General features: G+C 41.6%; 1 protein-coding gene and 1 pseudogene across 1 annotated transcript; both read right to left on the bottom strand.

The window, feature by feature from the left end:
• Window positions 1–254: 254 nt before the first annotated feature.
• Window positions 255–4,019, bottom strand: LOC120891993 (bcl-2 homologous antagonist/killer pseudogene; annotated as a pseudogene).
• A 1,563-nt stretch (window positions 4,020–5,582) lies between these two features.
• Window positions 5,583–14,094, bottom strand: Purb (purine rich element binding protein B). The gene has a single exon (XM_040290900.2). It carries the CDS (start codon window positions 13,972–13,974, stop codon window positions 13,039–13,041), a length of 936 nt encoding a protein of 311 aa, XP_040146834.2. The 5' UTR covers window positions 13,975–14,094; the 3' UTR covers window positions 5,583–13,038.
• Between the last annotated feature and the right edge of the window lie 10,049 nt (window positions 14,095–24,143).

Raw genomic sequence — 24,143 nt, 5'->3', positions numbered from 1 at the left:
CTGCACTGGAACATTCTGGATTGCTGACAGCAGCTCTTCTTCTCTCAGAAGACTGTTTTCTGCCATTCTTCAGAGTACCTAACATGGGATTCTAGGTATATGCATCTAGAAGGTGAGGAATCTGCCATTTTGTTCTAAACTATTCATTATAGAGGACCCAATAGAGGTAAATTAATATAGGGATGGAAGCACAGCTCAGTAGAGCACTTGTCTAACATGTGCAAGACCTTGGGTTCAATCCACAGCATCACAAAAAAAAAAAAAAGTAATGAACATAAATACTTTTTTTTGTTTGTTTAATTCAAAGCTTTGTCACCAGGAACAGACACTGAAGGTCATATAACAAATAAACCCAACAAAAAAAATTTCTTATTTTTCAATTTAACCCTAGTCTCTTAACACAGAAGCTAAGGACAACTGGATCCCAGTTCTATTCCAGCCAATGAATTCTCATCAGAGAACCACTTTACTTAGTGACTTGTTCATTTTAAATGCATGTCATTTATCTGAAAAGGAAATATGCACTTTACAGAATACATAGATACATGAGGGACTGGGATTGTGGCTCAGTGGTAGAGTGCTCTCCTAGCTCGTGTAAGGGCCTGGGTTCGATCCTCAGCACCACATATAAGTAAAATAAACAAAATAAAGGTATTATATCCAACTACAATAAAAAATTTTTTAAAAAACCAGATACATGAAATCCAAATAGAAAATGCTCTATACATCAGAACTCATGAAATAAAGACATTTTTCTCTCAACTCCAGAGACTCAATATAGAAGGTGTATTTTCCCATGTTTGAGTGTAAATTAAAACAATAATTATTTTTCAATTTAATTTCTGCATAAGAATTGTGGATCTTTTTTGGGGGGGGGGCGGAGATTGCACAGTTTATTTCCAAACACAGTCAGAGGACAGGGTGTCAGGTAGCCAGTAGTCTTCGTCTACATCCCCTCCCTGCATTTGGTTTAATCAACAACTTCTCTCCCCTTGTCCTCAAGTTCCTAGGCTGTGCAAGATAGAGAAGGTACTGCCACTGCCTCCGGGAAGGGCCTAGGCAGACCAGGAGCATGGAGTGTGGGGTGGGGGTGGAGTTCAAGTATTCACAGTTCTCCCATTCAGATTACATTGTGCCCAGGCAATTCAAGCTTCAGGATGGCTCCTGATGATAAAGACCCTCTCCCACTCAGACACAGCCTCTGAGCTCTCTACTCCTTTTTCTTAAAATAAACCAAGCCCTAGGCCCTGCAACTGGCAAGCAGGGGCCTCAGCATACTTGCTCACCCAAGGACCCAGAGGAGTCTTTACCTGTAGTGACTGGATTGGAAGCAAGTGGTTTTCAGGTGAGGGGAAGGGGAAGAACTGAGAGGATCTGGGGGTGGGTGGGTGGCAGGCTTGGAGGGTCCTGATGGATATGTTCAGAACATTCTAATCTGTACTGCCACCTCCAATCCTACCTCTTCCTCACACCACAGGACCAGAATCCTTGAGAGTCCAACCACAAGGCCAACATGGTGTGGGGGAGTGGAGGAGTGGGAGCAGGAGAGCTGAGCAGGACCTTGACCCCCTACACCAACCAGTCCTGCTCCTGGGAGCCATGTTTAGGGAGGGCCAGGACTGTGCTCAAGTCCCACTTCTCAGGCTCTGATCTTCCAGAATAGCTGAGTCCTGGGGGCACAGGGTTGATCCACTGACCAGCATACCCTAGATATCCTGACCTTGGACAGAGTGGTGGGAAAGGGGATGGGTCCTCCCAAGGGTATATAAAAAGGTAAAACCATTAGAACTTCCTTGGAAGAAGTGGTTCCCAGCCTCTTGCCTCCCTAAGGTATCAATATCCCCAGCCCCCTATAGATAGGACTAAGGAGCTGGGGATGTGGCTCAAGCAATAATGCACTCACCTGACATATGCTGGGCGCTGGGTTCGATCCTCAGCACCACATAAAAAATATAAATAAATTTGTTGTGTCCACCGAAAACTAAAAAATAAATATTAAAAATTTTTCTCTCTTTCCATATATATATATCTTTAAAAAAAAGGACTAAAAGGACTAAGGGGGTCCCTGAGATCTGAGGAAAGAGGCTACAGCCCCTCTCTTACAGGATAGTGCCCAGAGATGGGGCCCATTAGCACCATGCAATGTTGGGGTACCTGTGTAGCCTGAATAACCCCTGGACGGGGGTCCTCTGCTGGAATGCCCATTTACTAAAGCTTCTGTACTCTTGGGGGAAACCCCTGCAGGGGAGAGGGGAGGGAGTTTTGGCTAAAATCCAGTCAGGGGTCCCCACTTGGACCCCAAAGGGGCCCTCAGAAGTCATGACTTGAAGAATCTTCATACCACAAACTGGCCCAGCAGAACCACAGCCAGAACCATCAGCACATTTCGGATTGGGCAGTGACCCAAGTCCAGGGCTGCCACCCAGCCTTCTCTCTGCACTATCCACCGGGCAATGCAGCGATGCAACATGAAGTCGGCCACGAAGTGGGTCACCTGGCCCAGAAAGCCTGTCAGGCCACGCTGGTAGACGTGTAAGGCCAGGCGATAGCCAAAGCCCAGGAGAGCCATCACACAGCCCCAGTTGATGCCACTCTCAAACCGGCTGGAGGCGATCTTGGTGAAGAGTTCATAGGCATTCGCAGCTGTAGGTTGTAGTTGTTCAAGTGTGCTCTGGAACTCGGAGTCATGGCGCCGGTTGATGTCGTCACCAATCACAGTGAGCTGCTGACCCACCTGCCCCATGGTACTGGTAGGTTCTAGGGCCACCCCTCAGCCTCCTCTCCTGTCGGTGACGGTAATAAAAGTAGCTATGGAAAACCTCCTCTGTGTCCCGGGCTATCTGCTGCTCAGAATTGGAGGTCGGCTCTACGCATTCCTCACTAGGAGGACCTGGGCCTTGCCTGGATGCCATTTTTCAGGTCTCAGTAGAGGACAGTGTCAGCCTGTCCAGTCTCTGATCCAGAGCCGAATGTTCAGCAGGGCCAAGGCCGAAGGTCCCCAAGGGCTGGTGGCTGCTCCCAGCAGCAGGGTTTCCGGCTCAGCTTCCAGGAACCAGCGTCAGTGCATTCCTGGTGTCAGGATGCAGTCCTTACTTGAGAGTTGTGGATCTTATGACACAGTTTAATGATAAACATTAGAAAACACTTTAGGAAATAGCCATCAATGTGCCTAATATGAATTCTTTATCAAATAACTTATTTAGTTAATAAGTTTCCTCAGCATGTCAATACATACATAAATGTGATGACCGCTTAACATTGTTGAGATTTAAAAAATCCTCCACCAAAAATTTTTGAAAGAATGTGTGCTAAATTGTTTAAAAACAACACTTATCCTTAAGGAATGGGTTTAGAGAAAGAGGGCACATTCATTTGGTTCTTTATGGTTATTCTATAATATTCACATTTGTTAAAATGAATATGCATTAATTCTGTAACTTAAAAAACTTGGAGAATATAACTACAGAGAAACTGAAACAGAGAAAGAGACCAGGGCAGGGGAAATTGGGCACAAGGTCTGCGGAGGAAGGAAGAAAGTAAGTGCCCATCAATTATAAGTGGGTACTGAATAACTGAGGTAAAGGATAGGCTAATTTCAAGAGTGGGAGGACAGCTGGAGCTTCTTGAAGAGCTTCCTGAAAGAGTCCTGAAGGAAGTCACTGTGTGATGGTGTGTCTCAGGCCAGACCTGTGATTCCTACAGGCTTGAGAGACTTAGTCCATCCCCCACAACCTCAATTCCACAGATTACGGGTGGGACTTCTGGTCTGTGGTTGAATAAATGAACTATTGTTATTCGTATTTATTAACTTGACTATTTCTTGGTTAGAGACCAAGGATGGGGTGAAGGTAGGAGAAGAAAAGAGGTTATTTTTAGGTCTTTCTCCTTACCACAATTATATAGTGAGTTTCTGTTTTTTGCAATGTGACTTTAGAACCATTTGGCCTGGGTAAAGGAAAACATGATTTAATATAAACCGTTAAAGGTACAAACTGGTACATTAAATTGAGTTGGGTATTCTAGGCCATTCACTCTGATAGAAGACAAAAGCATTTTCTTTATTGATCTTTGGTCCAAATGAATCAAATCAGCATGCTCTTTTACCTTGGGGAACTATTTGTTTTTTTTTTTAATCAGATACCTTATCTGGAAAACGTTGCTAAGTGGGACCCATAGTTTCTATGTCTGCCTGCCTTTCTGCAGTATCTATGAGGTTCTGCAGAGTTTTGTGGAATATCTGTGGATTTGTGTTATCTCAAGCGCACAGCATAGGAAGGAATGAAGTTTGCCCTTTCTGTGGCAGCATAGTTTCAGATAACAGAAGGTTAAGAGAGCTGGCTTGGATATATGTTCCCTCTTGTTACTAATATGGAGACCTTAATTGGGTCCACTGAGGCTACATAAAGTACCATGGACATGGAAGATAAGTTACATCTTGTGAGAAGAATATTCATTTATAGTTTCAATGGGGCTCTCTTGTAAGGAATTAAGGCCTGGTCAGGAATGAGCTGTGAATCAAACTATTGCCTAACTTGTTTTTTTTTAGTGGTGGTAGTGCTGGGGATTGAATCCAGGCCTCATGCATGCTAAGCAACTGCTCTACCACTGAGCCATATCACCAACCCAGGAGACGGTTCTTATCAAAACCTTCTCCGTATCTCTTTAACTGAAGGTTCCATTTGAACTACAGACCACATGTTCCACACCTACTATAGCTACCCAATTATTAATTGAATGACAAATTCTGACCTAAGAATGGTTATTTTAAGATTTTGATACTGACCACTAGGTGGCTCTCCTTTCTCAACTCCCACTGGCTTCTCTGTGAGGCTGAACGCTCCTTCAGACCTTAAGAATTTTTATATGTGAAAGATACACAGAATCACACTAGAAGTTTTGAACAGTCAGGGATAGAACCTAGCTTACAAATTTAACAATACCCAAACTACAAAGAATTCCTTCCTATTTCTTGAGGCACTGGCTACGAGGTAGCTCTTCAGGCCACAGTGTGACTATATGTTCCTTAAACTAAGGCAGTAACAAATACCACATTTAAAAAATTCAAACCATTGCTCTGGTAGTGAGTGGAATGTATGCGATTGTCTTGAAAAATTTTCAATTTCTAACATGTTAGACAGATAAAATCTTGGGGTATTCAGTGTAAAGGAGTTCCTGAGACCAAAGTTTGAGATTCTCTGGACAAATCTAGGGACATAATTTCAATTTTCCTTTTTCAATATTGTAACTGCCTCTTATGCAATTATAATATTGAAAAATATGGGAATGTCTGGGACAGCATTTTTTTTTGTAGCTATTATAAATGACAGGAAAAACGGTGAAAGTGGCCTGTTTGGATTTCAGACTAAAGCACAAAACTAACCTGCTTACTAGTAAAGTGTTATAGGAACTCAGAAGTTCTAGAACCGGCTATAGTTCAGATAAAATGTGCAATGATTTTCAAGTCACAGCAGGTGGGAACTCCCTCAAAATCATACCCCTTCGTGAGCCTCCACAGATGGTATGCTCCAACCCCAATCACCATTTAATTCCTTAAATAAAGAGACACTGGCACAAAATTGTCATTCACTTTTCTGCATACTTTATTTGTTACAAACATACAATTTTTAAATATAGACTGTAAAACTCCATTTGCAAAAGTCTGCTATTGTAAGGAGTGCACACCAGCAGGAAGGATTCTTAAACTTTTTTCTCTATGAGTTTTTTTCTGTCAGTTTTGCTAGTTAGTGGTAAATACGGGACCCGCCATTTTACAGACCTGTCTGAAGCTTCTGGCTGTATTCACATTGCTCTTTTGAAGCAGCCCTGCTCGTCTCAAAAATTGATCAGAATCTGAGCTTCAACCTACAGGCAGTGAGATCAACAGCCCGTCTGGACTCTGCTTTTGAACGGTTTTCAGGAAGTGTGATTTCTGAATGGGTACTGCACTTCACGGATTTGTTTGAATTGCCCATGCAGCTCTGTTTGTTAAAGTGCATTCTTCTTTTAAAAAATAAGCAAGAGGAATAATCTTTACTCTTTAACCAAGGTACTTAAAAAAATGAACTTTTTGGTCTCTCAGCAGATATTCCCAAATTGATCCTATCACTACAAATTTTAGTGTTCTATTTACAAACATTTAGGGTTACAGGTGGAGGGGACCTTATAAAATTAAAGGTGCAGCTTCACTTGAAGCAGAAATCAGCTCTACAAATTTATACATAGGCATACACACTTGGTTTACAATGCATAATAAGCATGTTGGTATTTACAGAGACTGAAGACATCCTCCCCCTCCCCCCCAAAAAAAAACCCTTTTAAAGTAATTTCCAACCTAAACTCTTAATTGTACATCTAGATCAGGAAGCTGTCTCCTGCTATCAAGATTTGGTTTTAAATCATTCAAATTATTTCTGTAGATTCTCTACTGGCAGGACACCAGTCCCAGCTTTGGAGTGAAGAGCCTAGTCTAAGGAAGTCACTGGTAGACATGATTGGCAGTGAAGATTTCTATTAAACAGAAAGTGTGTTATCTGGAGCTATATCAGAAGACATGAGATTTTATAAAGTGATTTTGGAAACATTTGCATGAAGGTTCAAAAGGAAGAATAAATGCCAACTAATAAAATTATTCTAGACTTCAGAAAAAAAAAGTTCAAATACACTGTTGATAATAGTTACTATTCACATAAGTCATTGAAAAATAATTCAAATAAACTTGCCTGCTACCAAAATGTGCAAAACCATGGACTCTCTATAATGTATATTGATACTGATTTAAAGTCACTTTCTAGATTTTTGCTGTTATATATTGGCTTTTAGAAATTCTGAGAACTTTTGTACACAGGGGAGACGTGGGCTGGGAGAAAAGGGCTTATGCCTAATATCAGTTTAAAATGAAACTCCCAAATTCCTACAACACAACACATTTAGCGACATAATTATGTTCTTTAATTTTCTTGAGGCTCTTCCTACATTTTTGCTTGTTAAAAAAATTTTAAAGGGGGAAGAAACAAACCACTTGCTATTTTATTTCCAAATATTAAGATTTTACTAACCAGCCTGATCTTGCAACACAGTGTACAAAACATTTTGCCTTTAAGAAATATGATATGGTCTAACTAATTTTTCTTGAAAGACTCAGCCATTAAAGTTATTGAAGGTAGGAAAAAAAAAGTTAAACTCATGCCTTCTGTATTATGCTAGTGGACACCAAACAGGTCTATTACTTTCTCTCTAGTACACTGGACCCACATTTCATTGCACACAAAAAAAGGTATGATCAGCCACCTTTTATCCAAGTTACTAGGTATTAGATACAACACAGGGAAATAAAACTTGCGTATTCAAAATTTCTGTTAATTAAAATAATTCATGAAACTTTGTTAGAATTACTTATGGGAAAAAAATGATAGTTTTTAGCTTCTAATAAGCTCTGCTCTCACTTTATTAGAAGTCCTACTGAAAAGTGAAACCATCAATATGGAATTTGCTGTTGATTCAATATAGGTCTACCTATCCCAAATGGAATGTCTAATTAAAGAGGCATGAGTTAGATTTTCAAAAGATTGTGAATAGAGGTGATTACATTGATGGCATATTCCCTACATCCAAAAATATAAAATACATTCAAAAAGGCCTTATTAGATCAGGGGTACAGATATCAAATGGGAATCATTAGGGTATAGGTCTTTGGGATGCAATTTTTCTGTTTCCAAATTTTCAGTACTGACAAATGGATCATATTTGTTAAAGTTGTGTCAAATCCATTAGTAATAAAAACTAGGTTTTGAAACTGAGGACTGGGAAAGGTGACTTTAAATAGCAAAATCAGATGTATCAACAGAACTCACCATTCAACAGTCTAGCTATTTCTTGAAACTTCCGGGGCTAACATTTGAAAATTAATGTCTGTTTTTCTAAGTTAAAAATGGGAAATGAAGTTATAATTCACATTTCCACCTTACTATCTGGAATTTCAAGTGGGACATATGACATGAACTTTTTCTCTTTTGAGTCTATATCTTAAGGTAAACATGGTTCTTTTTTTCTTTTTTCTTTTCTACAAACTATCTCCCCCCCCTCCCCAGCCCCACCCCTATACTCATTATTCAGTATATTGAATGGGAGTTTTAACTCTTTAGGAAGACAGCTAATTGATTTACAGTACTCTAAAACTAACCCTGAAAACTGATAATCTCATTCATTTACCATAACTTCAGTGCTGTTGTTGACAGAAAAGAAAGAGTTACCTTAAGGCTCAAGGGAAAGTAACTTATTAATTTGTGAATGCAGCATTATTTACTCTCCCATCCATTGGAAACTAGCAAAATGCATTCTGGATCAATAATACAAACTTTCTAACACTAGCAAAGATTTCTACTCTTCTTACATAGAGTCAGAACAATATTCATAAGCAGATTATCTAGGGGAGCCTGAGAAACCATGATCCACATCACACAAGGATTCCATGTATTTCATGATCAAAAAGTGCTTTATCTTTGAGAACTGTGTCAGGGTTAAAATGGAAATATACAATGCAAAATCACTTGACACTTTTTCAAGTGATTATACAAAGTGGAAAAGGAGCAAAAAGATGAAGGCTCTGCTCTCTGAACAGGCCTTATGCATGTAATTTTTAGGGTACACTAAATTAAAACTGTTTTGAGAATTAATAATAGTGGATTTTTTTCACCACTAAATTCTAAAACCTGAGATTGGACATCAAAGCAGTCAACTTTGTCATTCATCAGAGCAATTCTGATACTTCCTAAAAATAGAAGAAAACTCAATTGAATTAACTCCAGGGTCAAAAACATTAACGTTCCTCAATCAAAAAGGAGACTGATCAAACACATTATACTAAGAGTGCTACAGAATAACAACTCTTAGCAAACAAGTCATTTCTACATAAGCAAAAAAGTCACTTCTCTCCTTCCCCTTCTTACTGATCAAGGCCACACTATTTTCAAATGAATATCTACTGAGAGATCAGTTGTGCATTGGACAAAGTACCATAATTGGGTTAAAAATGAAAACAAAATTTACAGTGAAGAATACTTATGTGCATGGCTTACACACTCCAGCTTCTTAATTTCAACAAGGTAGATGCAAACAGTCATCTTGTGTAGATTACATTCTACACCCCTGTAAAGCCAGTCAAGGTCACATTTAACAAAGCATCCTCAGCAACTAGTGCCTGAAGTGTGCAGCCGTTTACAGACCACTCAATATGAGGGCATTATTATAACCAGCCTCTTTTGCCCACAACCCTGCATTTTCAGATAAGACAGGATAATTGTTTTGTTTTGAGAAAACCGAAGCTTGAATCTCTTAAAAAGACCTGCAATTTACTGCACAGTGATCCAGAGGTAATAAAGGAATCAGGTTAATGGCTGCCTGCACCAAAATCCTCTCAATCATTTTGCAGTAAATAATTATGGAAAGTGACATGACAAGTAGCCATGTGTGTATCACAGCTACAGTCATTTATACCACCTACATGCCTCCAACAGTTACATAGGGTGTCTGGGTTTTTGGTTTGGTTTTCACTTAAGATTTTTGGTGCCATATAGATTTATATTTTGATTTGTGCAGCATATGCACTGAAAAACTTGCTGACTAGAACTGCTGTTCCACTTGCTAAAATGATGGGTAAGGACAATAGAAACCAGAAAGGAGTAATAAGATCTCTTCACAGATTTTTACTCTTGATTCTGTTCCTAAAAGTTGAATTCTCATCTCTGTAGCAATGGTAGTTTGAGAAACAAACCTTCCACCAATTATTTTAAAAGGAGTTTTAGTTCCCTGCTTTTCAGGAATATACTATTTTGATTATCTGGGATGTTTGCCAGATTAAAACACAACTTCTAAATAGTTCATAATAGCAGTTGAATAACAAAACAAAAAAGTTGGTTGTTTCCCATAGTTTATACAATGCCATTATTTGAGTGAAACCAACAAAGACCATTTCTCTCAATAAGCTAATATTTATGAATGAATCTCTATACTTTGCTGATTTCTATTGCCCCTAGTCACTGGAATAAGGATCAGTGAAATGCTACAATTAATCCACATCCTTCTGCAATCTTCCTACAGTGGGAAGAGAGGCCATGAACCACCCCCTGCAGGAGAAATAAACCTTAGAGATTGGTTAAGACTTAAAAACCCACCACTATGACATTTATCACTTAATCTTACATAGGCAGGTCAAAATTTTAATATAAATTACTTTTGCCAACACATAGCTTATGCATTCTTTGCTCCTTTTTTTGGAGGATTCTCAAATTGATATCTAAAGATTTACATATGATATATTACTGTTATATGGTCTAATGACTAAGAAAATTTCTCTGGTAACCAAAGCTGATGCCATATATGGTAGTGTTCTTGGCATATACTCTATATGCCTCAGACCACTTCCACATTCTTTCTATTCAGCTAATTATAGCTTAGTAGCCACTGGTGAAGGATTGTGAAGACCCTGTCATTTCTACAGAATAGAAAGGCAAGGCTAGTTACTGCAATTCAGCCAAACAAAAAGAAAAGAAAAAATAAACCAACCCCTTGAAAAGGAGAGGTACTGCACCTTTGCAAAATTGAACTGGCTCACTGCAGCTGAGCAACAGAACCACCACTGAAGCAAGAAAACAAGTTGGTCTATACAGGAATTGTACATGGTTTGAAAAGGAAAAAGTTACAGCAATCAACTAATAGCTGCAACCTTAATTTTCATTGCTGCCTCAGAGTTGAAACTTAAGTTTCTGCAAACCTAATGCTAGCTTCTTAGCTCCTTTACTAAAACTAGGAATTTGTTCTCCGAAGCAAAGAAATGAACACTCAAAACACATAGGTAAATACAGCAGGACATTATTGAAAACAGCTGCCTTGTAGTACAAAATACAGTACAAGTATACGGATGTCATTAAAACATCAAAAATACTATTGCTCCCATACAATTTAGGAAACATTCTTTGCAACGGAGAAAAATTTAAAAGAAAAGCTTTAAAAAAATCTGTTTAAAAATTCTACTGTGGATGATGAGAGTAGAGAAATAGTCTGAAAAGGGCACCAATGTTTGTGGCTCTTCCACTTTTTTTTTTTTTAAATCTAAGATCAACAATATTCTGAATCATAGTCTATGTTTTAAAAAAGCCTAATTTTATATACACAATTATTTCCCTCCCTCTCAGCCACAAATACATGAAACGACCTTTTTGTATATTACTTATTTCCCAATAAATACAAAAAGATTGTATAGATTGAATAATACCAAAATAAGATAATAAAAAGGATATGCAATAAATTAAAAAGGCAGCTCAAATAAAGGGCAGGCATGCAGTTAAAAAAAATACTAAGATTGTGGAGGTGGGGTTACTTGCCTCCTGGTTGAGAAGGTGTCACACAAAGAATACCTGAAAACTTTGGAAAGAACATTAGCTCCCATTCAATTCAAAGTTACCTAGGTCTATGACACTTTTAGGAATACCTTTTGATGGGGTTGGGATTAACTTGATTAGTAAAAATCATTTCTACTGAAAATCCTTTTAAAATATAGAAGAGGCGATCCTTGAAAACCCCAACTTTTATTCTTGAAAGACAGCTGGATAAACTGGCAAAAGCCAGTTTGTTGAAATTTCAAGATGGTATAAAAATGCTTCCAGGATAAAGTCAGCTTATTCACGTTCACTTCAGTTCCATTCACAGATGGATTTCAGCTTCCACCGGGAGCACTGCTTGAATCATTCATCCATCATTTGCCAACTTTGATTGTGAGGTACTGATACAATGGATCAAGTTCTTAAAATTTTATTTTAAAATAAATGATGCTGGAATTCTGGACCTGAGGATCTTTAGTATCGAACAAATCCACAGATTAAACTGAAGGTAAATTAAGACTTCAGTTTTGGTTATTTCCAACTTTTCTGTGAGGATGTATATTCCATTAAAGCTCAGGCTTGTAGCCACACTGTTCCTTTAACAGGTATTTGTCAAGTTTTACGGTTTAAAATGCAGCCAACCAGTAGCTGTAACAGCCGAATTAGCCATAATTCACTGGCTCATATGGGAGCCATAGGGATCTGGCTCTCATTCATACCTAAGCCATTTCTTGATAATGACCTCCATATTTAGAGATCAAGGGAAGAACTTTAGTGAGCAGCAACCAGTCCACTCAAACAGTTTGCCTTGTGCTTTATGCCTGACTTCTTGTGCCTACCTCAGCAATCCCCAATGTAAAATTTTTATTTTTAAAAAATTTGCAAACTTTTAAACTATTTTAGTAATGGATTCTAGTTCAAGCGTTGATATCAGAATTTATCTGCATCCCGGAAAACAATTCTGCAAAGAAAAGACATGGGCCTTGGTCCAGGTTCCATGCAAAACCATTTTTTAAAAAATGGATCCAATTTGTTTCTATATTCTCCAATGGCTTCTTTAATTCTTTTGCCCTGTCCATGATTATGTGAAGTTGCATTCCTTTTCATAAACCTGTACCCTCAGAACTGGGTAAATGCAAAGGCCTTTCTTCTCAAGGATTCCATGAAGATCTAGATCCAATACGCTGATTTCAATGGATGTGAAGGGATAGACACTGCAATAGTGAGGCCTGGAGAGATCTTTAGATTACCCAGGTACAACACAAACTTAACTGTTATCAATGGGTGGGTCTGGGTGACTCAGACGTGTTTTGGGCCCAGACGTTTGAAGATCTATCCCTTCCAGGGTTATCCAGATGGGTTTAGGAACCTCGGTTGGGAAACAACAGAAGCTGAGACTTTCGCGCGGGTGAGGAGACGCTGTTGTCCTCTCTTTGCAGGTTGCTGTCAGTTCCTTGGAACTTTACTGCTTTTCTCTAATTGTCCGTGACTGTTCTTTTACGGTTATTTCTCTTAACTATATTATTTTTTATTTTGCTTTCTCCCTTTGCAGCCTCCCTTGTTCCCTTCCGCACTAACTCACTGGAGGTGAGCAGAAAAGGGAACTTTCTAACCAAGGGGATGGTGGTGGGGTAGGGGAGGCCAGTAGGGGAAGCTGCCCATTTCAATCCTCATCCACCTCCTCACCCTCGGACTCGTCGCCGCCGCCGCTGCCACCACCACGGCGCTCATAAAGCTTATCCCTCTGACGCTCCTGGATTTCTTTCATCTCATCCGCATACCGGCAAAAGGCGCCTCCGAACTTGCCCCAGGCCTTGAAGGGCACGGTGATGGCGTTGCGGTAAGACGGCTTCACCTCGCTCACACGCAGAAACACCCCGTACTTGTTGCAGCCCACGTCGAAGAAGAAGCGCTTGGAGTCCACCGTGATGGAGGTGCCCTCCGGGAGCTCCCCGTATAGGCCGCCCCCGGGGCCGCCGACGCCGCCCCCCGGACCTCCGGTCAGCTCGTCCTCCTCGCCGCCGTAGTCGTCGATGAGCTTGGCCAGCGCGTCGCGGAACTCGATGAGGCCCTGCGCGGGGAGCGCGATGGTCTGACCGCTCTGTAGGCCGCCGGGCCCGGGCCCCGCGCCGAAGCCGCCGCCGCCGCGGTTGACCGTCTGGCGGATGCGCAGGAAGCGGCCGCGCTGGTTCTCCTTCAGGTCCAGGTAGTACTTGCGGTTCTCGCGCACCAGGAACTCGCTCTTGAGCGCGCGCCGCGGCCCGCCGCCCTCCTCGGCGCCCGCTGCCAGCTGCTCGGGGCTGCTGGGGCCCAGCTGCGCGTAGTGCTCGATGAAGTCTCCCAGCGAGTCACGGAACTCGGCGGCCACCGCCATGGACAGCGTGAGACGGCTCTTGGAGCCGCCCGCGCCCACCTCAGCGATCTTGAGGAAGCGGCCTTTGGCGTTCTGCTTCACATCCAGGTAGAAGCGTTTGTTCTGGATGTCCAGCCGTTTCGAGGCCAGCTCCTGCGTCTCCTGTTCGCCGCCGCCGCGAGGCGCGGGCTGGAAGCCGCCGGGCCCGCCGCCGCCGCGCTCGCTGCCGCTGTCGCCGTCCGCCATCTTCTCGGCCGCCGCCTCGCCGCCTCCCGCCGCGCTCGCGCCCCCGCCCTCCGCCCTGCGGCTCGCGCTCCGGGGGCCCCCCAGCCTCGCCCGCGGCTCCTCACGCGCGCCCGCCGCTCATCGCCGGCCGCCGCCGCCCCCCATCGCCTCCGCGCCCCGCCCCCGCGGCTTCCGCGCAGCACGGCCAGCTTCCGGCGCGCGGTTTCCCGTGACGTCACTCCGCCCGCCCGCCACCGCCTCTCGGCCGGAAGCGCCGCGCGCCACGGCGGCGCGGCGCAGGTGTGACGTCACGTGCTGCGCCAGGCGGGAGGCTCGGTGAGGGTGGGCCTTGCTGGCCTCTGAGTAAATGGCCAGTTACCTCTGTGCCCTAGTGCTTGTGGCGCGTTCTCTTGTTACACCTGAATAAAGTCCTTATCCCTTCGCCCTACCGGCACCTTCAGCTCCCGCCCCCACGTCCCGCTGCACTGTGGACGGGACGCAGCCCTGTTTTTGGAGCTCTACGGCAGCCGGGCTGAAACGTACTTTGAAGCAGCCAGAAGTGGGGGCTGATGGGTCTGTGAGTCTTAAGAGGAGTCAGGACACGAGACTGAAGGACAAGCTGTAGTGGCCCGGGGGTTGGAGAAGAGCTTACCTAGCAGACGGGAAGGAGTACATAGGGACACAGAGTCAGCGCTGGGAGCTGAGGACAGCTGGGGTGGGGGGAGTTTGGGTCTGTGGAGTGACCGTAGGTGACATTGGAGGTTATGATAGCTCAAGGAAGGCCCTCTGTAGTGCACACCCAAGCCTAGAGATCTCATATGTGATCAGATTCACAATTTGGAAAGATTGTGGGTAAAATATAGAAGGTAGTTGAATGACGTGAGATTTTTTAATCCATAGTTAAATAAACAAGCTCTTCTTGTCCATGCACTTACTAGTCATTTTAAAGGGTTAAGGAAATCAACCTTGCTAGGCTTTAATTTCATTATCAATAGATGTGAATAACTTTGATGCGACCTTTTGCTTTAAGGTGCAAAAAAGAATAAAAAGAGGCTCCATTTAAATAGTGTCAAAGAAGTGTAGGCAAAGAAAAATAAGCATTGCAGTCTCACTGTCCGGATTTGAATCTAGGTGACATTGACCAGTTATTAATTTTCCCAAGCCAGAATTTCCTCATCCTTAAATGTAGTTATTAACAAATAATAACCGACAAAGGACTGTGACCAGAAGATATAAAGAACATTTAGAACTTATGAACAAGACGACACAATATAAAAACATAGGCAAAATATTTTAACAGACATTTTGCCACTGAAGATATACAGTAGTTGATAAGAACAATGAAACAATGCTTGGCATCACTAATCCTTAGGGAAATGTAAATTAAAATCATAATTAAATATCGCTAAACACACGATAGAGTGGCTAAAATTTAAAAAGACTGACAATCAAATGTTGGCAAAGATGTGGAGAAACTGGAATTCTCACACTGCTGGTGGGAATGTAAAGTGACATTTTGGAAAACAGTTTAGTAGGTTGTTTTTTAATAATTTTAACTAGCACATAGTAATAGTCCTATGTATAGGGTACCATGTGATGTTTTGATACTTGGATACATTGTTTAGGCAGTTAATTATGAACATACTTACCATAAGGCCTAATTGTTCCACTGCCAAGTATTTACCCAGGGAAAATAAAAGTGTATCCATAGAAAACATACTGTATGACTTTTAAAAATTAGAAAATAATGTATAAACATATATATACACACACACACACCTAGTGGGGGTGGGCTGGTCTGAGATTCTGAAGCTGCTCTGCTAGACTGCTCTGCTAAAATGTGCTGCTTTGATGCATCTTTGGAATGTCAAATTTCTTTCTCCAGTTTATTTCTTCTTGGAAGCCTTATATAAGAATATGTACACACACACACACACACACACACACACACAAAGTCACAGATATATACAGCTTATTTTAGATTATACGTCTATAAAGTAATTACTGGTTTTGGAAAAGAAAAAATTAAAGAGGATATTCAGGAGATCTACATTTAAGAAAATACCTTGTAGGATTGTCAGACATAATCCTTGAAAATGTTTAGCATAATACCTAAATTATATTGAGTACTTAATAAGTGGACCCAAGAGTGAGTTCAGAAAAGGGTAAGTATGGAGATCAGATTGAGATCCTTCAGCAGACAGGGTGGGTTTAATGTCAAGCTTCTAGAAGAAGAAGAGTCAAATTTGGGTCTTGGACATATCTACCCTTGGAGAGGATTTTAACATTTCAAATTCTTAGGGAAGGAATGCAATGTCAAGTATCACTGGACATTCATGAAAGATACGCACCCAACTCCTATAACTTGCTAACCAAACCACTTTCTGATTTCTGATTTCCCTGCATCAGAGACCCCAACATTCAGTTCAAGCAAATGACTCTACCTTTCTGTTCATTTTTTATCAGTTTGGTTTTTTAAAATATTTTTTAAATTGTTAATGGACCTTTATTTTATTTATTTATATGTGGTGCTGAGAATCGAACCCAATGCTTCACACATGCTAGGCAAGCACTCTACAACTGAGCCACAACCCCAGCCTATCAGTTTGGTTTTAATGAGTCAAGTTCTATTTAGTGAGTCAGATCTGTTTTTTTTGAAATTTTATTCTTTGATAAAAGCCTAGCATTTTCTCCCCTTTCAGATATTTAATAATCACATTTTGAGACTTTTTAAAATATATATATTTTTAATTGTATATGGACACAGTATCTTTATTTTGTTGATTTACTTTTATGTGGTGCTGAGAATCAAACCCAGTACCTCACACCTCGGAGGCAAGCATTTTACCGCTGAGCCACACCCCAGCCACTAAGAGACTTTTTAAAAATATATTTATTTTTTTAATGTGGTGCTGATGATCAAACTCAGTGCCTCGCATGTGTGAGGCAAGCACTCAATTGCTGAGCTACAGCCCCAGTCCCACATTTTTGAGACTTTCTATGATTTTATTTTGAATATATGTAATTATAGTTTTATATTTAACTCCAGTTCATCTGGGATACATTTTGATGTGTAGCAGAAGTGAAGAATCTAAAAAAATTCCTTCAAATGAGTAACCAATTGTCCTAGTACTATTTATTGAATAATCCTTCAAGGATGGATTTCAACAGGTGGAGATAGGGGTATGCTATTTTGGGCAGAGGGAACATATGTCCCCAGATGGTGAGAATATGATTTGGCTGGAGCCTAGGGTCTGTGAGGAATGCATGGTGAACAATGGAACTGGAGGTAGCTGGACCTGGGCTGATAGAGGCCCTTGACTTTGCAAGCAGGGAGTTTGGGCTTGGTTAAGAGTGACTGGGTGGGGGAGACACACCATAACTATATAAATAGGAGCATGGTACATTCGGGTATGTGCTTTGGGGACATGATGCATGGTAGAAAATAACATGAGTGGGAAGGAGTGGGACGAAGGATGGGCCCATGGTTAAGAGGAAATGACTGTTATGAACCAGGCTAGCAAGGACTAGCCATAGCTGAGCAGGAGGGTCAGGACTGAAAAACAACATGGGGCCACCAGAGAGGAGTGGAGGAAAATTCTGAGACAAATTCTTGAGTGAGTAGAGACAGGGGCTTACCTTAGCAGACAATGATGTTCAAGAGCAAGGAGTTCGGGCTGGGGATGTGGCTCAAGCAGAAGTGCGCTCTCCTGGCATGCGTGCGGCCTGGGTTCGATCCTCAGCACCACATACCAACAAAGATGTTGTGTCTGCTGAGAACTAAAAAATAAATATTAAAAATTCTCTCTCTCTAAAAAAAAGAGTTCTTTGGATAAAGGTTATATCCAGTGCTAAGCTGAGACTTCTATAGGCTCCCAATGCTACAGATGTTAGGTACTTCTCAGTATAATTCACAATAATGGAGGACAATAGAATGTGCTGCTTTGATGCATCTTTGGAATGTCAAATTTCTTTCTTCATTTTATTCCTTCTTGACAGCTGTAAGCTCCTGTTTTTTAATAAATTGATCATGAGTGAGAATGAGTAAATTGAATAAATTTACTTATTTAGTTAAACTCAAGAGGCTGACTGGCCAACTGTGGGAAGAAGTCCTTATAACTTTGGGACTCAGGTAGAGTCCAGTACAGGGGTGTGTGATAGAGATGCAGATTGAGGTGCTGTCACTAGATAGGTGTATTGTATATCAGGCTTTTGGAGGTTGTGTAGAAAATTTAGGGACAGGTGAACTGGATGAGGAGAGAGAAAGAATAACTGGAGGTCACATGTGTTAGTTCATTCTGAGCTGCACACATGGGCTTCCTGCATGTCTTGGAAACCCATCACAAATCACACAGCTCTTAGGAGATAGATCATAGACTGAAACTCAAGTTCCCCCTTCCAAATATTGTGTTCTTGATGCTTCCACTTTGGGAATCGGGGAGGTGGTTGAAGCCAAATGGCAAAGCACTCACAAGCGAATGTGTGAGCAGGAAGTGTGGATGGAGGAACCATCCTGTGATAGGCCAGAAAAGGATGGGAATGTGTGAAGGAAAGCAAGATGGAAGCTGTTCTATTCCAAAGAGAGTGAAGTTACTCCCGGACTGAGGAGGTATGGGTCTTGACAGAGCCTTTAAGTGAGGCCTGGAGCAGGTGCAGGAAATGGGCACATGGGAAAGGGATGGAGGCCTGAAAAGAAGAAGCATTATCTTCCTTCTGAGACCAGGAACAGAAGAAGAGACCCAAGAGCCTCTGGTGGAAGGGAGGGAAATTGGAGCAGTTGATTCCGAAAGAGCCCAAGAGTGAGGCCAGCATGTGAGCATCTCCAATTTACAGGTGAGGTAATTCAGTCCCAGAGGACTGGGCAGCAAGGTTCTGGTTCTGTAACATATACATCCTCTAAGGGAATAGTTCAGGTTGAACAGGGCATTACAGCCATACTTAAAGACTCCCAGACCAGCCCCCCCCCCCACTACACATGCGGGCCTTCCTTCTGAGGAGGAAGCAAGAAAGACCCAAAACCTGAGGCTGGACTGGACTAGGAGCCCTGCTGAGCAACCCTAGCAAGCCAAGTCTGGGGTAGAAGCAGGGTGTCCTTGATTCACACACCATGAGGAGTGTAGAGGCTGGGCTTAGGACAGCAGATGGAAGTGGATCTTGCCAGGGCTGAGAGATGGTAAGGGGGCAGGGGATGCCAGGGCCTGGGGTTGATGACCTTAGATGACCAGCCTTGGCAGGGCCATGCTGTGGCATTGGAGGGAGCTGAACCAGGAGAATGAGGGGGAAGGTTCACATATTGTGGGAAAGGCATGCATTTTGCATTTTTTGCCTCTTAAACTTGAAATTTAAATTTAAAGAACAGTTGCAAGAGTAGGCCTCTTCAAGCCAGGCACAGTGACACATGCCTCTTATCCCAGCTACTTGGGAGCATCCTCTGCTTAAGCAAGGCCATCCTGGGCAAATTAGTAAGGCCCTGTCTCAAAATTAAAAATTCAAAAAGGATTGAGGATATAGTTCAGTGGTAGAACATAGAACATCCCTGGATTCAATTCCTGGTTCAAAAAATAAAGAAATAAAAAACTTTCCCAAAATTCTCCCAAATGTTAACATGTCACCTTATTTGCTTTAGCATTCTGTCTCTCTTGCCTTTCTTTGTGTCTGCCTATGCCATCTGATTTTCCCTTCCTGTGTCTCTCTCCATCTCTGGCTCAATGTCTCTGTCTCTGTCTATAATTATATTTCCTTCTGAACCATTTGAGAGTAAACTGAAGACTATGACACTTCTTTGCCCTTAAACACTTTGGTATCTATTTCCCAAAACAAGGACCTTCTCTTACTGAACTGGAGCAGCATTATCAAAATCAAGAAAGTAGCACAGGCAGTGCGCTGTTATCTAATCTGTGTACTTTGTTCATTTTGTGCCTAAGTGTCCTGACTGCATCCTCTGCAACCTGGAAGAATCCCACAGCATTAGCTGCTGCGTTCCCTTCTCTCTGCTTTGGAATCAACCCTGGGGCTCTGTTCATATGCATCAGTCACATTTGGAAGAGTGAAGACTGGTATTTTGTAGATCACCTCTCTGGATCTGGAGATGCTTCTTGACAGCCCTCTGGAACTATCTGCCACTCTAGATGTTCCAGTCCCCCCACCACAAGCAAGGGCTGCCCATATGCCAACCCAGCCTGTGCCTGAAGCCAGGGGAAGAAGGGGATAGATGGTTTTTGAAGTTTCAGAGTCAGGGGCTGGCAAAGGGGCCTGGGGACTGCAAAAGGGTTTCATGACCAAACAGTGAAAACTACATCTACTCCAGGCCCTCCTGTTTTGAGTTGTCCTGTTTTGGAAGCTGTGGGTTTTATGGTCTTTTCTGTTCTTTCCCATTCAGGATGAAACCAGACTGGAGGGAATTAGGAAGGTGACAGCTTCCAGGGAACCAGTGTGGCAGGCCACCAGTCTGGCAGAGTTGCTTGAGACTCCCAGACCAGCCCCACCACACTACACATGCATGGCAACTTCACACTTCTGGACCAAATATCCCATTGAGGACTCCAATGACATCTTAGATTTGTATGGCTGAAAGCAAGTTTGTGCTTCTTCCACAGTCTTAAGAGATTGCCTCATCTTGGCTCTGGGCGGAAGGCTGCACCTGCTGTTTATTTGGGGAATTTTTGTCTTCTGTGAGGTGGAAAATCAATTCCTTGCATGACTGTTAGGTTCTGGAGAGAACTGTTTCTCAGCCTCAAGGCTTACAGTCACACTCTGTCACCCCCAACCCACAATTTGCAATTCTTCTCTGAGCACGTCAGAGGTGGAAAGGCCATTTTAAGTATGAATATAATGCCCTGTTCAACCTGAACTATTCCCTTGGAGAATGTACATGTTACAGAACCAGAATCTTGGAATGTACCTGACCCTCTGTTGCCTAGGCCCCTGGGATTGAATTAACTCATGTCTGTGGATCACACCCCCTTCTCACCTGTAAATTGAAGATGCTCACATGCACCTCACAGAGCTCCTCTGAACTGCTGGGAATACATATGCAAATGGCTTGGTGGATGTGGATCTGTACTCAGAGACATTGCTGTTATTGTTGATATTATTCATAAAAGTGGCTGAAAACCTCCACAAATCTCCTGGCTGACTCCATATTCTAGAAAGATCCTACTAACTTCAGCTAATGTTGAGTTACAAGAACATACAGATAAAACACTGATGTACTTTTGTCATTCTGTGGGAAGTATTTTTTTGTACAAGAGAGTTGAAACTTCCAAATTTGAAGAGAATATCAGAATATTAGACAGGAAAAGGTCAAAACTAGGGTCTTTGGGGTTTGAACTCCCCCTCGAAAATTATACCCTGAAACAGGAGGGAAAAGATTGACACACAGGACCTCTCATAGGGTGACCTTTCCTCTCGTGGGATCCCTCAGCCAACAGCTGAGTGTGCAGAGCCTCCTCCTAGACTCCAGCTGCCCAGCCCCAGCTGGAGCCAGCTGTTGTGCCAACAAAGCCTCCAGTTAGGACTCTTGCCCCAGCTGCTGTGGGGAACAGGTTTGCCCTTTCAAAGCGCCCCATAGGTCACTTGTGGTCTTTCTGTGGAGCCAGCCAAGAACCCATCTGTTCTGGTTTCTCACTCACCCAGAAAATCCCAGTACTCCCCCACACCCACCAGCACCCTCCCCCTACTTCCCAGGGATTCTATTTCTGCCTCCCCTGAACCTTCCAGAAGGGCCTTCTGGCTCAGAACCGGCCCCTGCCTGGTTACTCCGTCTGCCCTTCTGCTTGATTAGAGCAAGGGTCTCACATAGGCTGGATGATGCCCAAGTCTGCACTGAGCACAAAGCAAGGCCATGTGATGAAGGAGGATATTTCTGTGGGCTGTTAATGGCTCCAACAATATTCACAGCCTTTAAAATATCTTTATCTAAATAAAGTTACAAATATAGAAAGAGGAAAGTTAGACAAACCCTGTGGATTGAAATCAGAGATGTTGGTATGAACTTGTGATTGTATTACATGCATGTACACACACATGCAGATAATATTGAAACACACATATGTTCATATTCATACACATGCAGATATATGAAATATATATTCACATACTTAGTGACATATATATATATACACAGATATAGAAATTCATATACATATATACACAAATGCAGATAGATGTAAAAATACAAATTCACACAAATGCTGGTAGATAGATATCAAAATAAATAATATGTGCACCTGCAGATAAAGAAATATACATATATACCTGCAGATAAATTTAGAAATAAACACAGATGGGCATAGATATGAGCATATTTTTTCCTGTACTGGATATTAAATCCAGGGATGCTGTACCACTGAGCTACATTCCAAGCACTTTTTATTTTTTATTTTTAATGCAGGGTCTCGTTGAGTTTTGTAATCCTCCTGCCTCAGCCTCCTAAGTTGCTGGAATTATTGGTGTGCACAAATATTCCCAGTGAATGTGTGTGTATGTGTAGATATATATTTCCTAGAAGCATGATGCCCAATGGAAATGAGCACAACCAGAACCCTGATCTTTGTTTCTTAATACTGTTCTCTATTGAAAGGAGCCAAACCTCATTGGAGAAATGGTTGATTACAGGACTGGAAGAGAAGAAAGTACAAGTTAAACTTGGACTATTGTATTTCAGAAAGTAAGCACTCAAAAAATGGACATGTTAGAAGGATACTCATATTAACTAAATATGAGACAATTTAATAATTAAATAAATGGTGATAGTAACAGATTATCAACCACAGAATAAGAATCCTTGTATGCATGCAGGTATAATAAATGAGAGTCAGAAAGGCTCTTCCTTATAGTGAAACACAGTGATAAATATAGAAAGAGTGATGGAATTTGAAACCAGTGGGTGGAAGTTTGCTGAGTAAAGTGGATGTGTACATAGTTTCAAAGTATCTCCCAGTAAATACTTACACAGTTAACATTAGCAAAAGTGGGACAATGGACATCATGAGGTGCCTGATATAATATGGAGAAAGAATCAGCCTCAGGTCTGTAGTATTCCTATAAAAAATACAAGCCAAGGGGCTGGGGTTGGGTCAGCAGTAGAGTGTTCGCCTAGCACCGGCAAGGCTAAGTGCTGGGTTTGATCCTCAGCACCATATAATAAATAAATAAATAAAGGTATTATGTCCAACTACAACTAAATATATATTTATATGTTTTTTTAATGCAAGCCAAAATGGAGGAACTGTGATGGGGCAAAGGGGAGGGCAAGGATGGGAGAGGGTATGGGAATAGGAAAGATGGTGGAATGAGTTGGACATCATTACTCTAGGTACATGTATGGCTGCACACATGGTGCAATGCTACATCATGTACAACCAGAGAAATAAAAAGTTGTGCTGCAATCGTGTACAGTGAATCAAAATGCATTCTGGTTGGGGTTGTGACTCAGAGGTAGAACACTTGCCTAGTATGCATGAGGCACTGGGTTCAAACCTCAGCACCACATAAAAATAAAATAAAGGTATTATGTCCACCCACAACTAAAAAATTTTAAAAAAAAGTTTATTTTAAAAATTTTATTATTTTATTATTTATATATTTTATTTATATATTATATATTTATATATTTTATTATTTATTAATTTTATTATTTATATGTTTTATTTATATTATATATTTATTTGTATATTTTATTATTTATTCTAATTAGCATTCTGCTGTCATATATACCTAATTAGAATAAATAAATAAATAAGAAAAATGTAAGCCAGGCATAATCCCAGCAGCTCTGGAGATGGAAACATGAGGATCATAAATTCAAAGGCAGCTTTAGCAACCTCCCAAACCCTAAGCAACTTAGTGAGACCCTAAGCAACTTAATGAGACCCTGTCTCAAAATAAAAAATAAAAAGTATTGGGGACATGGCTGAGAGCCCTTAGGTTCAATCACAGATGCCAAAAACAAAACAAATCAAAACAAAAAGCCCTGCAAACTAAAATCTGATGAGGAGTTTTTTTTATGTGTTGTTTGTAAAAAATAGGTAGGTTTCAGTCAATCACAAACAAGTGAGCTTCATCCAATTACAGGCAGCCAACTTATCACACTGTGCCCAGAAGGCAATCAATCAGGTGATTTCTCTGCTTTTTCTTCATGTTCCACCTATAAAAACTCCATGCTCATGCTGCTGAGTGGACCTCTCTGA

This window comes from Ictidomys tridecemlineatus, chromosome 2 (genome assembly GCF_052094955.1).
Source record: "Ictidomys tridecemlineatus isolate mIctTri1 chromosome 2, mIctTri1.hap1, whole genome shotgun sequence".
NCBI lineage: Eukaryota > Metazoa > Chordata > Mammalia > Rodentia > Sciuridae > Ictidomys > Ictidomys tridecemlineatus.
The sequence above is the reverse complement of the archived record's forward strand: the minus strand, read 5'-3'. Positions and strand labels throughout refer to the sequence as shown.